General features: G+C 43.1%; 1 protein-coding gene across 1 annotated transcript; it reads left to right on the top strand.

Annotated features, from left to right (window-relative positions):
- The first annotated feature begins 207 nt into the window (after positions 1-207).
- Positions 208-8,854, top strand: Trim21 (tripartite motif containing 21). The gene is made up of 7 exons (XM_042689578.1): positions 208-272; positions 1,847-2,292; positions 2,766-2,861; positions 3,870-4,100; positions 6,128-6,150; positions 7,650-7,750; positions 8,083-8,854. The coding sequence occupies exons 2-7, from the start codon at positions 1,882-1,884 to the stop codon at positions 8,649-8,651; spliced, it is 1,431 nt and encodes a 476-aa protein (XP_042545512.1). The 5' UTR covers positions 208-272; positions 1,847-1,881; the 3' UTR covers positions 8,652-8,854.
- Positions 8,855-16,087: the final 7,233 nt, after the last annotated feature.

The following is a 16,087-nucleotide window of genomic DNA, read 5'->3' as shown; positions in this document are numbered from 1 at the left end:
CGTAAAATGTTGTTTTCTATGATCTCAAAAGACAGAATATTCTAAATTTCCATCCGTCCTGCACCCAGGAAGCTCAGGCTAGGACAGCCCAGCCTCAGAGCCCTCCCTCTCCCTGCTCCGCCTTCTCTCCTCCCATTTCCCCTCCTCCATCCCTCCCTTCTCCGCCTCTCCCTCCCGCCCCTGCCAAGGCTCCTCCTCTTTGGGACACTCCTCTGAGAGGAAATTGAAAGTGAAATAAGGAGCTGGCCACCGACTGGGAGTTCCCTGGTAAGGTGAGTGAAGCCTCCTGATCGCGGTACCCCGCCCTGCCTGGGGACCCTCATCCCCTGCCCCCGATCCGAGGGTCTGGTGCCCTCCAATCACATCCCTCCCACTTGTCCCTGCTTTGAAGCTAGGGTCGCTCTACGTGGCCCAGCGTCAGCCTGCCTGCCTGGGAGGGGGCTGGGCGCTGAGTGTGACTTTAGTCTCTACTGCTAGGGATCTGGCTGTCCGGTTGCTGCTTGCATCTGAGCTGGGACACTGCGTGGGGGGAGTGGAGAGGGAATCCAGACCCTAACCCAGTCCAGAGGACCGCTGGAAATCTGATGGAGGGGAGGGGTGGCCTGCTTGGGGTGGTCAACTAGAAACTTACGTGAGTTCAGGGCTAGAGGAAACTGAGACAGGAATTAATTTTTTTTTTTGGGGGGGGGGGGATCCGGTCCTGGGGCCTGAACTCTGGGCCTGGGTGCTGTCCCTCAGCTCTTCAGCTCAAGGCTAGCTTTCTACCACTTGAGCCACAGCGCCACTTCCGGCTTTTTTCTTTTTGCTTATGTGGTGCTGAGGAGTCGAACTCAGGGCCTCAGGCATGCAAGGCAAGCGCTCTACCACTGAGCCACCTTCCCCGCCCAGGAATTAAATTTTTAGCAGCACAGAAAAGAAACTCAGATAATTGCTCGCACATGCATGTGTGAACACACATGCACACATACACATATATACATTTATATGTACACTTATAAATACATGTGCCTATATACGCCTATAGAGGTACATACCCATGCACATATATTTTATATATGATAATACACATATGTGTGTATTATGCATGTGCTCTGTAGCCATGCATCCCTCAACCTTAAGAACAAGGATCTAACCTGAGAAATGTACTCTTAGGTGATTTAGCATTTGGGCAAATCTCATGGAGTAGATTTAGGTTAAGCTAGACGTCGATGTTACACACCTAGGCTATAGGGTATAACCCATCATGACAGTATCTTATACTGTACACAGTCCATCATTGACCAGAATGCCGTGGGGCACATGACTGCACATGGCAAAGCACCTCTGTGAAACAAGGACGATGCACAGCAAATGGTCACTGTTACGATTAGCTTCTCTGTAACACAGATGTATGATGGGAGACAAGGGATGGGGTCCGCATGGACAGTGAGGATGTATGCAGGGATGGATATGATGCATGATTTCTGCCATTCCCACCACTTTTCTCTGATTCTTCTGGAAACTCTTTTTGTCCATCTGGATCAATGGACCAGACTATGGAGGAAAGTCTCTGGTTGATATTCTTGCTTTCCCTTGTCTTTGCCTCTCCATTTTTATTCTCCCACATGTTTTCCTTTACATTGTTTCGGGGAAGTTGGTGTTTGGACACAGGGTCTGGCTGTGTCACCCAGGCTGGCCTGGAACTTGCTGTGTAGTTCAGATTGGTCTCAAAGCCTTGATCCTCCCGGTCTCCAAGTCCTAGTGCTCAGATGACAGGCCTGTACCACCACACCTGGCTTGTTCTGTCTCACTCCCCTCCTCCCCCCCATGCAAATCTTTTCTCTGCCTTCTCTCCCCACCCCTCAAGGTCTGGACAGTACCCCTTCTCAGGACATCACCACAATGGACACAGAAATGCCCCTGGCAAAGATGTGGGAGGAGGTCACCTGTTCTATCTGCCTGGATCCCATGGTGGAGCCCGTGAGCATCGACTGTGGCCACAGCTTTTGCCAGGAATGCATCTCTCAGGTCGGGAAAGATGGAGGCAGCGTGTGTCCTGTGTGCCGGAAACACTTTCTGTGCAAGAACTTCCGGCCCAACCGACACCTAGCCAACATGGTGGACAACCTTAAACAAATAGGCCAGGATGATACCAAGAAGGGCACACAAGAGAGACAGTGTGTGACTCATGGAGAAAAACTTCACCTGTTTTGTGAGGAAGATGAACAGGCCCTTTGCTGGGTGTGTGTCCAATCCCGGAAACACAGAGATCACACCATGGTCCCTATGGAGGAGGCTGCTCAGGTATACCAGGTGAGTCCCTAATGCAAACACAAACAGGTATAAAGGTAAATCCTGACACATGCCTTGTTCCCCCAAAGAGGGGATAGGAGTGAGCTGCCTCTGGAGTTGAGAAACTGGGAAATAAGAGAAGATTTCAGGCTAACCATTAACCTTCTCATTCCTCTGAGTAGGAGCTTTGCTATCAGGAAATGCTAGAAGGATCATGTTTACTCTCAGCCTCCTGGCGAGTTGAGAATGAGTAATGCCTCCCTCCCCCATTCTGCCACCCTAATGGGGTAGCTCTAGTTTGTAAAGCACGCTTTTTCCAAAGCCTTTCGGCATTCCTATTCCAGTCAGACTCTAGTTCTCTTTCTTTCCTCCCCTCAATTAGGTTTTTTCCAAGAATTTCGGTGATCAAGCCATACTCCTATACACACACACACACACACACACACACACTTTCTTAATCTGTAAGAGAATTAACCATCTCTTTTATTCCGCAGGAGAAGCTCCAAACAGCCTTAGTAAAACTGAGGCAAGGGCAGATGTTGACTGAGAAGATGGAAGCGGATCTTGCAATGAAGAGAGAAGACTGGAAGGCAAGAGCCCAAAGTCTGGGCAGGGTCCGAGGACTTAAGCTCAAGAAACCCTTCACCAAAGCTTTGTCTTACCTAAGTAGTGATGGAGTTGGTATATATCTAGCTCTCCAAGAACATCTCTCCTAGGTCTACAGATACAGGGAAGTAAACTTTCTCTCAAAGAAAGCTCCCACTGAGGTTCAAAGATCATAAATAACTGCAAAAGGTGCTGATGCTAAAAGGCTCAAGCTATTTTTTTTTTAAAGTCCCCACCGCTCTGAGCCCAATCTCAGATGAGTATAGTGAAAAGCCCAGCCGTTAGGCCTTTTAGAAAATGGTAGAGAAGAACTGTGAAAAGACAGACTGTAATGATCCGTCAAGTATTGAGGTAGGAAAACCAGTCTGACCACGTGGTTGCTTAGCCATGACCAGATCACTGGTTTAAATTATAATGGAAAATGAAAGCCTGTTGCGCACTTGTGATTTGCTAGTAGGATAGGAATAGAAGGAATTTACAACCAGTAAACATCAGAAGAGAAAGATTTGGGATTGAGGAAGATTGGAGCCCGGTCATGGTCACAAAGGAGATCATTCTGTGTCATTAGGTGGCCTCCAGTTGCCAACAAGAGCAGACAAGCAAAGAATATCCACGCCCACCCTTAACCCAGGACTTACAAATAGTAGCAGGAGTAGGGATGGGTTTTACTCTCTAACTCACTGAGGTTGAAAGAAAAGAGACTCATTTGGGTAGTGACTAGGTTTTGGAAAAGAGGTTTAGAAAAGAATCTGCTGGTGTCAGCAGTTAGTATAGCTGTGGTTGTAAGACAAATCAATGAGCCCCATCAATGCCATTTTCCCTTACCCCAGGAGCCTCACCCACTCACCTGCCTATCTCCTCTGCAAAGTTGAGTGTCCCATGTTTTCCCAAACATAACCAGAAGGATGAGTCTCCAAGAGAAACACTTCCCTCTCCAAAGATCAGGAACATTCCGTTAAAAAGCTATCTCTTTCCTTTTCTTGACACCAAAGAGGAAGGTTGAGACACACAAACTGAGGATTCACGCCGAGTTTGCACAACAGAAAAGCTTCCTGGTTGAAGAGGAACAGAGGCAACTGCAGAAGCTGGAGCAGGATAAGAGAGAAGAGCTGAGACTCCTTGGGGAGACAGAGGTGGAGCTAGCACAGCAGAGCCAGGAACTACAAAAGCTAATCTCAGAGCTGGAGTGGAGGAGTCGGAGTTCAGCATTGGAGATGTTGCAGGTAACACTAGGAGAGAGATTCAAAGAGTAACTGAGAAAAGCCAGTGCTCTCTGAAGCAACTGTCACAACAAATAGAATCCTAATCCTTGGGGTATTCTTAAATTGGAATTCAGCTCATGAATGGTATGCACTCAAGGCATAGAAGGCTATAGATTTAGGAAGAAATATTCTGCACAGCAAAAAACAGGAATCAACATCTTTGGAACGTGTCTAACATATAGCAGGTGTGGGAAACTTGAGAAAGTTCCTTAGTCTTTCTGGGAAGGCATTAAGTTTCTTACACCTTAAACAGATTATGTGTGTGTGTGTATATGTGTGAGAGAGAGACAGACACACAGACAGAGACAGAATCAGAGACGGGGGGGGGGGGGGGGGGAGAGGTATATTAGAGCTTGAATTTAAGGCCTGAGTTTTGCCCCTTATCTTTTGCATTCAAGGCTGGCATTCTGCCACTTAAACCATAGTTCTACTTCCAGTTTATTGATGGTTAATTGGAGATGAGAATCTCCTGCCCAGGCTGGCTTCAAACTGCAATCTTTAGATCTCTGCTTCCAGAATAGCAAAAATGGCAGGTGTGGACCACCAGTAGTATCCAGCTTAAATGGATTTTTTCTAACATTTCTTACCTAAAAGTGCTGTGAGAGACTTAAATGAGAAAATCCACTAAAGATTTCAAGTGAATATCTGCCTGTAATAAAAATTCATTTCATTGTTTTAGTCTTTTCAGTTCAGTCTAAAGAGACTGAACTGAAAATTGAGAGTCAGTACCTTCATTCACTAGTTCTCTGCATCATATGCATTATGGAAATAAGTTGGATCATTTTTTTTCTTTGCCTAAATCCAGTTTCTTGATTTCTGAAAGTATGAAATGACCAGACAATCAAGAATTCTCCCTGTTAGTCATACATGCATCTTTATACTTCCTGTTTCTCTGAACTACTAAATGATCCTAACATATATCTTTAAATTATCTTACTGTTTTTTCCTGAAAATTTAGCCTAAAACAATTTTTCCCAAAGATGTACTAGCTAAGATAGCATCTACTAATGTTACTAGATCTTGGGTGGTAGGGGTAATCATAACTGCTCATTCTTAGCTAACACTCTCCAGAATTCAGGCAGGAATAAGAATCCCATTTCATAGATGACAAAATGAAGAAGAGATATGAAGAGACTTAGTGAAACATTAAAGCTAAATGACTTGATTGGGTGCACTGGAGTGGTAATTGGCAGAGTTCAGATTAAAATACGGACATAACTTTTTAGAAAGCATCGATGTCCATTCTGCTGGAAATCATCTGGCCTCCACCAGTGATACGTTGGCCTCACTTTGGGAATCTCTGGACTTCATGGGTTCAGAAGTCCATGCTCCTCTAACATTCTAGAGTTCTTTTTCCATACTTTCTGTCCCTTGGTTAGCGTCATGAAGACTTTTTTCTTTCTGGCTGTACAAAGAAACTGATAGTATTCATTTCACTCACCAGGCTCTCTTCTGCCCCATATTGAATTTTTAGATGACTTTTTGACTGGGCTTAAGTGCTTTTCAGACATAAGACTCCCCAATCCCTGCCAAATAATATTCTCAGTTGGTTTAACTTCATATACAGGAGAGAGCTATAACCAACCAATAAGGTCCAAGATAAGAGAGTAACCAACCAATCCTTTCTCCCCAAACAACTCAAGCCCACAATTGAGAGGGACCCATTTCTGGGCATGTGACTTTGGCTGTTTCTCCCAGCAGCCATCTCTGGGTTTCTGCAACTGAGAATCTGGTCTTCCTTGTTTGTTTTCTGAATCAGAATTCTTAATCTGAGGGTCTTTTTCTAGTTATAAATCATACTCATGCTGGGTTTCTGGTTACTCTATAATATCCATGCATCCTTTCTGATACAAGCTGGTCTGACTTGTCTAGAGAAGTCAGATCGAAGCCCTGAGGACCACCTGGTGGGAGCATGTCACTTTCATGTGTGAAATCTCAATAGTGGACCAGCATCTCCAGCACTTAACTCTGTCTCTTGTTTCCCTCAGGAGGTGAGAACTGTCTTGGAAAGGTAAGAATATGCTTTCTTCCTTAGCAGAGAGGGTAGAAAAAGGCATCTCTTCCTATGAAAAGGGTTATTGAGTTGGGAATATGTGCACTGAAATTTCCCCTGTTCCTTTCTATTTATTCTCAAAGAACTGATCTTCTATTTTTTTTTTAATCTGAGCCAGGAGCCAGTGGCTCACACGTGTAATCCTAGCTACTCAGGAGGCTGAGATCTGAGGATCATTGTTCAAAGCCAGCCCGGTCAGGAAAGTCCGTGAAACTCTTATCTCCAATAAACCACCAGAAAACCGGAAGTGGCACGGTAGCTCAAGTGGTAGAGTGCTAGCCTTGAGCTGAAGAGCTGAGGGACAGCGCCCAGGCCCAGAGTTCAAGCCCCGTGACTGACAAAAAAAAAAAAAAAAAATCTGGTCCCAGAAGACTAATAAATAGTCATCTCAATTGAAAAATTCCCCTGACTTATAATTTCTTCACATAGTTTGGCCCAACAAATAAGGGCATCTGAAAACTTCTGAATCTATAATTTCCTGGACTCTTTTTTTTTCTGTTTTTTTTTTAGAAGCACTGGGACTTGAACTCAGAGCCTTGCATTTTCTAAGCAGGCACTGTATTACTTGAGCCATGCACCTAGTCCTTTATTGCTTTAGTTATTTTTCAGATAGAGTCTCATATTTTTAGTAGGACTCCCTTAGACTTAGTCCTCCTATCTATACCTCCTGCACAGCTGAGATGAGGGCGTGCAGCACCATACTAAGCTTATTGATTGATATATAATCATACTAACTTTTTCCTCAAGCCACAATCCTCCCAACCTGTACCTCATGAGTACCTAGGATTATGGGCATAAACTACCACACCTGGCTAAGAGACTCGTTTTTGTTTGTTTGTTTTTGTGTAGGTCCTAGGGCTTGAACTCAGGGCCTTGACACGGTCCCTGAGCTTTTTTTTCTCAAGGCCAGCACTCTACCACTTGAGCCACAGCTCCACTTCTGGCTTTGAGTGGTTAATTAGAGATAAGAGTCTCACAGACTTTCCTGTCCAGGCTGGAATTGAAACTGATCCTCACATCTCAGCCTTCTCAGTATCTAGGATTACAGGTGTGAGCTACTAGAACCTGGCAAGATACTCTTTATAGCTGGAAAACTCCCAGAATGAGCCATGAGTAAGATCTGCAGCATGAACAAGAGTCCTTGAGGGTATTACAGAAGCAACTCAGCCTGTTACCAGATGCCTGCCTAGCTGAGAAAATGAAATAGAATGCATTTGCACGTTAACCTGAGCTTTAGAGAGACCAGATGGACTGTCTATGTACTATAGACATTCCTGGATCAGGAACTCTTCGATTTAAACTAAATCCTACTTTATTTTTGCCTTTTATCTGGACACTTGGGTATAACAGGTGTTTATAAATTTGTATTGAATTAAATTCTCAAAATCTTCCACAAAGATGGTCCTTGGGCCCTGGGGGAAGGGTTCAGAAGGGTCTCAAACTCTCTTTCCCCCCAGGATTGAGTCCTGGAACCTGAAGAAGCTGGACATTGTCTCCCCAGACATAAGAAGTGTGTGCCATGTGCCAGGGCTAAAGAAGATGCTGAGGGCATATGGAGGTGAGGCAACTTCTAAGAATTGTGGGGCTGAAACAGAAGGAGAGAATGGGAGCGCTGAATGGATCTAGGCTCAGAGAGAATAGACAGAAGGCAACACGGAGGAAAGGTAAAGGGTTGGGGTAGGTGGGGCAGAAACAGATTAAGGAAATTTCCATCAAAGATTAAAGAAAGAGCCAGAGTTGTTTGTGTATCATATTCTCACAAGATAAACTTCAAGGTTACCCCTCTTATCTTTGGCGTTGACACAAATCCACAGGCCCTTGGTTACGGACCCACCCCATCCCTTCCCCCACACACACACCCCTATCACCTTCTTTCTCATCGTTCTGCAGTATACATCACTCTGGATCAAGACACAGCCAATCCATGGCTCGAACTTTCTAAGGATCGGAGACAAGTGAAGCTTGGAAACATCCAACAAAAGGTGCCCGAGAGTGAAGAGAGATTTGATAATTACCCCATGGTCCTGGGTACCCAGATCATTACCTCTGGAAAACTCTACTGGGAGGTAGATGTGACAGGAAAAGAGTCCTGGGACCTGGGGGTTTGTAGGAACTCTGTGCAGAGGAAGGGACATTTTTTGCTCAGCCCTGAGAATGGCTTCTGGACAATTTGGTTGTGGAAAAAGGACAAGTATGAGGCTGGCACCTGCCCTCAGTCCTCTCTACACCTTCAGGTGCTGCCACACCAAGTCGGCATTTTCCTGGACTATGAGGCTGGTATTGTCTCCTTCTACAATATCACTGACCACGGCTCCCTCATCTACACCTTCCCTGAATGTAATTTTGATGGGCCTCTGCGGCCCTTCTTCAGCCCTGGTTTCAATGATGAAGGAGGAAACGCAGCCCCTCTAACCCTTTGTCCACTCAAAATGGGAAGACCAGAATCTGCTGATGACTGAAGGCTTTCTCAGGACACTTCACCCCCTTCCCATTGGTATCCCCACTCAGCCACGAACTCTGCCTCCTTTTCTCATTAACTGTCAAACCCCTTTTCTTACAGAGGTATCAGGATCAAGCACTGAAAGTTAATGTCAAAAACCTTCAACACGATATTCCTGTCCTAGAGTCCATTATAATTCCATTTACTGAAGCATACACCTCAGATTTGGCCCAAACTCATGTGAATCAATTTTTTTAAAAACCTGTTATTAGCTGGACACCAGTGGCTCACACCTGTAATCCTTACCACTCAGGAGGCTGAGACCTAAGACAGGGTTCAAAGCCAACCCCGGGCAGACAAATCCATGAGATTGCTATCTCCACTTAACAGGCAAAGAGCCAGAAGTAGAGGCATGACTCAAATGGTAGAGTACCAGACATGAATGAAAAAGACCAAACAAGAACAGGAGGCTCTCAGTTCAATCCTCAATACTGGCACATAGGCACACACACACACACACACACACAATGTTTCTACCTCCATTTTATGCGTTGCTTTGTTTCTTCTCTCTGCCTTCAGGCTATTGCCTTTGGTCAGATCTCCATTTATTATATCTTTCAAAGTTATCAAAAGAGCCTCCCCCACCCCCAAAAAAGCCTAAGAAGTCTACCCCATTCAGTCATTCAATCCTGGTCCTTAGGGGACTGAAAATACATCACTCATGTTGATGTGCCTTTAATGTTGCACGCGCTCTTCCCATACCTGGAGTGGTCTTCCGTGTGTTTACATCTTATGGCCCAGGTCAAGAACATCAAGATGCCTCATAGCAGTTACTATGGTGATAGAGGCCATTCACAACTCAACGGGATGTTACCTCCTCACAATGAGGGAGTTCCTGATTTTGAAAGATTTAATTATGTTTTGATATATCTGTGATATTTAGAGACCTGAAACAGTTTCTGTCCATTTTCCCATGCATTTACCTGTGACCGCATCACAGGTTCTTGAGCTCTCTGCCCAGGGAAGGTCAAGTTTGGATGCTTCTAATTTCAGTGTTTTTCCCAGAAAATGGCCAACTCCTCCACCCCTTTCCATACCCTTGCAATCCTTTTACTGTCATGTCTCCTCCCTCCCCAGGCTCCACAGATGACAGAAGACCCGCTGCACCCATCCTTGTGGATATCCTGTATGATATCCAGTGCCATCCAGCTGATGATCCAAATACAAATATGTCACACACATACGTGGATATGTCCTAACAACCCCCACACACATACTACATGTAGTTCATATATCCTAATTTTAAAAAGATCTTCATACTACATAATCTAATCCCAAAGTTGCTTCCAGTATTACAGAATGGCTACCAGAAATCAAACTGTGCTTTCCCTGAATCTTGGGGAGGGCGGGGGAAGACCCAGCCTTCACAGACCCTAAAAGGCCCACGATATCATTTGGGGCAGTTGCCAAGGCAACTGCAGGTGAGACTTGAAATTCGGTAAATCTAGGAGCTTCTTTCACAGTAACATAATGCTGAGTGAACCATACTAATAATGCACATTTTGAGGGACAAGACAGGACACAAGTGAGTACATAACATAACAGGACAGATACACACATGTCTCACCAGTTGCTCAAGGCCTGTCTTCCTTATTGTGTTGAACCAGAGGACAGTTAAGATCAGGCAGGCTGGGAGTGTACAGGTTGAGAAAGTGTTAACATTGTGGAGAATCTACAACAGTCTGGTCATGAGACATGACTAGATGATTCCTTGTGACATTGATGGCTTTGCCCCTGATGAGTGACAACATTGACTTCCTTGTCAATGCAGACAATAACTATAATCCACACATCCGTGATGAACAATCCTCACAAAAAAACTAGCTCATGGATGAAGATTAAGTAAGTTATAAATCACAGAAAAGACCTCAAGTCAATGACATGACATGGGATATATATGTTCCAGATTCAAGATGCAGAAATAGAACAGTGATCAAAGCAAAATGGTCACATCTCTAATGACTCACAGTGGGTAGTTACCAAAACTTAAGTGGTGTGACATCCTACTAGAGGCAACCATAAAGAAAAGTTGAGGGTCTGGGAAGGTGGCTCAGTGGTAGAGCGCTTGCCTTGCATGCATGAGGCCCTGGGTTCAATTCCTCAGCACCACATAAGCAAAAAGAAAAAAGCCAGAAGTGGCGCTGTGGCTCAAGTGGAAGAGCGCTAGCCTTGAGCTGAAGAGCTGAGGGACAGCGCCCAGGCCCAGAGTTCAGGCCCCACGACTGGACCCAAAAAAAAATCTTTATTTAAAAAAAAAAAAGAAAAGTTGAGTGAGAGTGTTGATCATTACAAGAGAAATGGACATAGAAGTTGTTGTTGTTGTTGAAGTCAATGGTAAATCTGTATGTCTGATGTAGGATAATGTATTAGCAAAAAAAAAAAGCCAATCCAGAGCATCATTACAGCTCAAAAGGTGGAACTCAATGAATGGGAGGCCAGATGCAGATGCTCTTCAGCAGAGTTTGGAATCATAAGCCACTTTCACTAGGTATCACTGTAACAGCGATGATATTATTCAGATGAGTTATGTAGTCTCTGAGTTAACTGCAAACATGCTAAGTACTCAGGTAGAAGGAAAGTTTAGGAAAGTGGTGGCTGTGGAAACATGGCTAGCACTCGAAAAGTACAATTGTTTGAGAGTGTTAGTTTGCCTTGGAGAACTATCTCAAATTGGATTACTGGCTACCCAAAGGATGCTGAAAAACATTGAGGGATTCTGAAGAAGATTTCCAATTTTTCTCTCTAGCTTATGATGAGATAATGGACATAAACAAGCACTGCCCAACTGGGCTGCCCTTATATATGGGATAACTGCAGGTTGACATGCAAAAGGAACCACTCCATGTGCAATTTACCAGTTGAGTACATTTTACAATCAGGTGAGATTATGCATGCTTGGGCAAATGAAAGCTGTGTCTGTCTGATTGATGGTTTAAAAATAATAAAGTTCCTCTTCTTGTAAAAGAAAGTATTTTACAGAGTTATTATCTAAGTGTATTTTTGTGGTTAAGATAATTATGTTAAAGAATACCTCTTACTTTAGTTAAAAGAAAAAGCACCCAGTAGCAGAGGTGTAAGAGTTGTAACTAGAAATTGATAACAAAAAAAATATGAGGAAACCCATGAATACGTCTCCGCTTACAGGTATATGCTGCATTACTATCAAAGGTTGGTTCAAGAAAACGCAGTTCTTCATCTCCCTAGCCCATCTGTGCCTGTTAGATTCGGCAGGTTTTTACAGAGGTTAAGTCACCATACCTGATGGGTCACATAAGCCAAGGTTTTCATTGTGATGGCTCCGGACTATCACTCTTCTGAGGGTATTAGAATTCTCTGTAAACTTCCTTGTGCCACAGCACCTGAACAACAGTCTCAATTTAGAAGTTTTGAAGTAGTATTTCCCTCTGTGTAGCTTTGTAGTTAATGATGTCCCATGCCAGCTATAACTTCCAGAGGTAGGAGTTGACGTCGCTGAAAACCCTCCCTCATCCCACAGATCTTTTCCTGTCTGGCTCCTCCCCATCCCCTGACTGCTCTGCTCTGCTCTGCCTTCAACTCATCACACATCCTCTCTCATGGAGTGCCATTAAGCAATAAAAGACTAGAAATTAAACCGAAGGCATTTAGCAGCTTTGATGGTTCAATTTTTTTTTTGCCAGTCCTGGGGCTTGAACTCAGAGCCTGGGCATTGTCCCTGAGCTTCTTTTGCTCAAGGCTAGCACTCTACCACTTGAGCCACAGAGCCCCTTCCAGGTTTTTCTATGTATGTGGTACTGAGGAATCAAACCCAGGACTTCATGCATGTTAGGTAAGCACTCTAAGCTACATTCCCAGACTGGCATAGACTCTAAGTAAGTTCAATCCCCCATTTAAAATAAAAATCCATGAATATATCATCATACACACATATAAAGACAAACTTGTCTTTTCCTTACAAATATGTACATAGTACTTACTGTTGCTAATTTAAGGAAGACAGAACACAGAAAATTTTTTCACTGAATATATATTTTTGAGAGTAGAAATGTGTCACCAACAAAATGATACTGGGAAATGTGGTAAGCGAGCATTTATTATAGATTCACTGACAGACAAAGAAGAGGAGTGTGGATATTCTTTATTATACCCTGATTTATATAAATGTATCCAAAACATTGTATTTTTAATTTTAGTGAAGGCATTAAGTTTTCTGACATAATCAAAATTTTTATTTCCAGAATATAAAAGGATGTGAAATTTGTCAGGATTATAAAAATTTAAATAAACATTCTGTATTTTGGATTGCTATTGTATGTGCACTGACTTCAAGGGGATTCATATTTACTAACCTTCATTGAAATGGAGATAATGTATATGCACTTCTAACCCGTGGAGGAGAAGGTGCTGTAGCAAACCTGTGATGACGTGTGGATATGATGGAAGGTAGCTTCGTCTGGGTCTTCAGGCAAGTCTGTTAAACCTCTGTTCCCTCCATTGCTGAGTTCTATAACTTGCTTCATTCTAGGCTTTGATCGCTGAATTTAAAGTTACTGGCTGATGTGTGTGGAATCATTTTCTCAGGGAATAGATGTTTATCACAATAAGACTACAGCATAGACTTATTATGACCTATGATAGGTGCCCAGTAGTATTTAGAGATTTGCCTAGAGTTAACCAGGAAAAGTGAAAGGTCAAACCTTAAATAGGAATGAGTCTAGTAGAGTGGAAAGCCATGCCTAGGAGGAGAGGATGGGATGGCTATGGAGGGAGGGGAGAAGCTTTTCAGCTCTCGTGTGCCACGGCCCTTTGCATCCCTCCTAAGTAGGTTTGTTTAGATCCTGACAACTGTGTTTATCGAGTTAACTTCTTCACTGTGTCACCAGTGTTTTGCATGCAACATCCTGAAAATGCATGGAAGAAAAACAAGTCTCAGAACTCAACAAACTGAATAAGTAAAATGGGGGTTTTCATAGGAAGTTTAACTCCTTGTGAAAGGAGTCTTTTCATTCTTCAAGAACATTCAATATCCATTGACTTGTAGAAGCTAGTTCTTTTCATAGCTCCTCTTTATTGACACAGTTATTTGGTTTTATCTGCATCTCCTTTTCCAATGCTTTCTGTTCACACAGTTAGGTTGCAACCCCTTCTAGAATTTTCATATCTGTCTTAACCCCTGTCACTCCTCTAGAAGGAAGGCTAGAAGGAAGTCTTTCTCAAATCAGAGGAGAATATACTTTCATTTTGTTTGTGAACTAGACTATGTGTGGTAGCCAAAAGTCCACAGGAGGACTTGATCAACTGGTCCCCACCTAAAACCTGCCCCAGCATAAGCCTCTGTCTTGACTTTCTGCTATGTGGCTCTCTTGTCAATATAGCTTTGGGTTTTACTCAGAGTGGAATAGGGATGGCTAAGGGGAAGGACCTAGTGGTAATGTGTAATCTCTATACACTAGGCACAGAGTCAAGCATCACCAAATCACCACAGAATCTAGCAGATGGTTATTAGTACTTCGTCATTTCTTGGCTTCCCCAAATGTCTCATTACCTTTGAATTTCTCACTGCATGGGGCTCTACATCAAGCTCATCTCTTGAGACTGGGAACAAGCAGATCAAGTTTAATACAAATCCATGAGGGTGTAGAGTGAGCAGGCCCTAGACCAGAACTTCTCAACCTTGTCCAAATGACATTTTGACCTAGTTGAATGTTTATAAAGGTAGCCTATGAACTGTAGGATGCAGCAGTATCTCTGGTCTCTGCCCACTAGATGCCAGGAGAAAACAACCAAGACAACCAAGAAGCCACCAGAAACTTCTACATGTTCACTGAGGAACAAAATTATTAACCCAGACTTTGGCCTTGAAAATGAAAAGGGGTTTATTGTCTCTTGGGGAATAATTAATCCTCTGGCTATTAAATCCCTGGGAACTCCTCTAGATCATTTAAATCTGAATCTGCTTGACTTACTCACCTCCATATTAGTTAGATTGGGTTGGTTTGACCTTGTGCTTTGCTGACACCTGTTCACCTCTCTCTTGTGCTCTGTGAAGGACAACCTTTTCTGTTTCTCAGCATTCAACTTGCCTGGGTAAACAATTGTTTTTTTTAGCTTTACCAGAGTTTTACTGGTAGTAAACTGAAGGGACACAGAAAAGAAAACAGAAATATTAAAGACTGCAATGATTTTTATTGCCAATTCTTTCCACTTGCATGTGGTATTTAATAAGTTCTACGTAAAGAAGACTAAGAGCTTGCATTCCTACTTGGGGCTCTCCTCAAAGTTTTATCCCCAACCGTAAGACTTGCCTATTTGTCTCAGTTCTCTAAAGTCACTTGCCTTTGATTCATTTCACGGGTCAGAAAATGGTGTATTCTACACTGAGAAACTTTAAATAAAAACTGCATTCCTTTCCGGCTGAACCAAGTTCTACAACCCTCAGTTGTTTACTCTGAAAGTTTAAAGATAACATCTATTTCCCTGCCTTGTTTCAAAACTAAAGGAGGTACGCTATGTGATTTTTTTTGCATGTTTTAAATTATTGTGAAAATACTGTACAGAGGGGTTACAATTACATAAGCAAGATAATGAGCACATTCCTTTTTTTATTGTGAAAATACTGTACAGAGGGGTTACAATTACATGAGCAAGATAATAAGTACATTTCTTATCAAGCATTGTAGCCTCCTCCTTTGTTTCCCCTTCCAATCCCTTCCCATCCTCCCCCCGCCACCCAATATTCCCTGCCCCCCCACCAAAGTTATAAAGTTCGTTTTTGACATAATGACTTGTACATCTCATTGTTGCAATGGGTCCACCTGTATCCCTATTTAAACAATTTGTTTTTCCCCTTTCCCTCCACAAATTATACCGACATCAAATACAGTGAAAGCAGGGGTTATACTGTGGGGGAGGGACATACAAAGCAACAAAGAAATCATCTTATAAATGTGTTAGAAACAATCGCATGAAAGAAAAAAAAAACATTTGAATACATATCTTAGGGTCCATTTCCCTAACATCACCTTATCTGACCTTTTCTGCTTGACAGACATGCACTAGATATTGCAAATAAGGGAAACCACAGGACCTATGTTTCTTTGGGCCTAGGCTTACTTCACTTACTTCACTTTTTTCCAAGCCTTTCCATTTCCTAACAAATGGGGCAATGTCATTCTTTCTGATGGAGGCATATAATTCCATTGTGTATATATACCACATTTTCTTGATCCGTTCATCTACTGAGGGGCATCTGGGTTGGTTCCATATCTTAGCTATAGTAAATAATGCTGCAATAAACATAGTCGTGCTGGTAGCTTTAGTATGGTCTTGTTTGTAAACATTTGGGTAAATGCCCAAAAGTGGGATTGCTGGGTCATAGGGGAGCTCTATGTGGAGTCTTTTGAGGAACCTCCATAC

Source organism: Dipodomys spectabilis, unplaced genomic scaffold (assembly GCF_019054845.1).
Source record: "Dipodomys spectabilis isolate Male_0828 unplaced genomic scaffold, ASM1905484v1 ptg000003l, whole genome shotgun sequence".
NCBI classification, from domain to species: domain Eukaryota; kingdom Metazoa; phylum Chordata; class Mammalia; order Rodentia; family Heteromyidae; genus Dipodomys; species Dipodomys spectabilis.
The sequence above is the reverse complement of the archived record's forward strand: the minus strand, read 5'-3'. Positions and strand labels throughout refer to the sequence as shown.

Coding starts and splice junctions, on each gene's coding strand:
- Trim21 (XM_042689578.1), top strand. CDS start 1,882: ATGGACACAGAAATGCCCCTGGCAAAGATGTGGGAGGAGGTCACCTGT. Junction 6,151..7,649: donor GTGAGAACTGTCTTGGAAAG/GTAAGAATATGC, acceptor CTTTCCCCCCAG/GATTGAGTCCTGGAACCTGA. Junction 7,751..8,082: donor GATGCTGAGGGCATATGGAG/GTGAGGCAACTT, acceptor ATCGTTCTGCAG/TATACATCACTCTGGATCAA.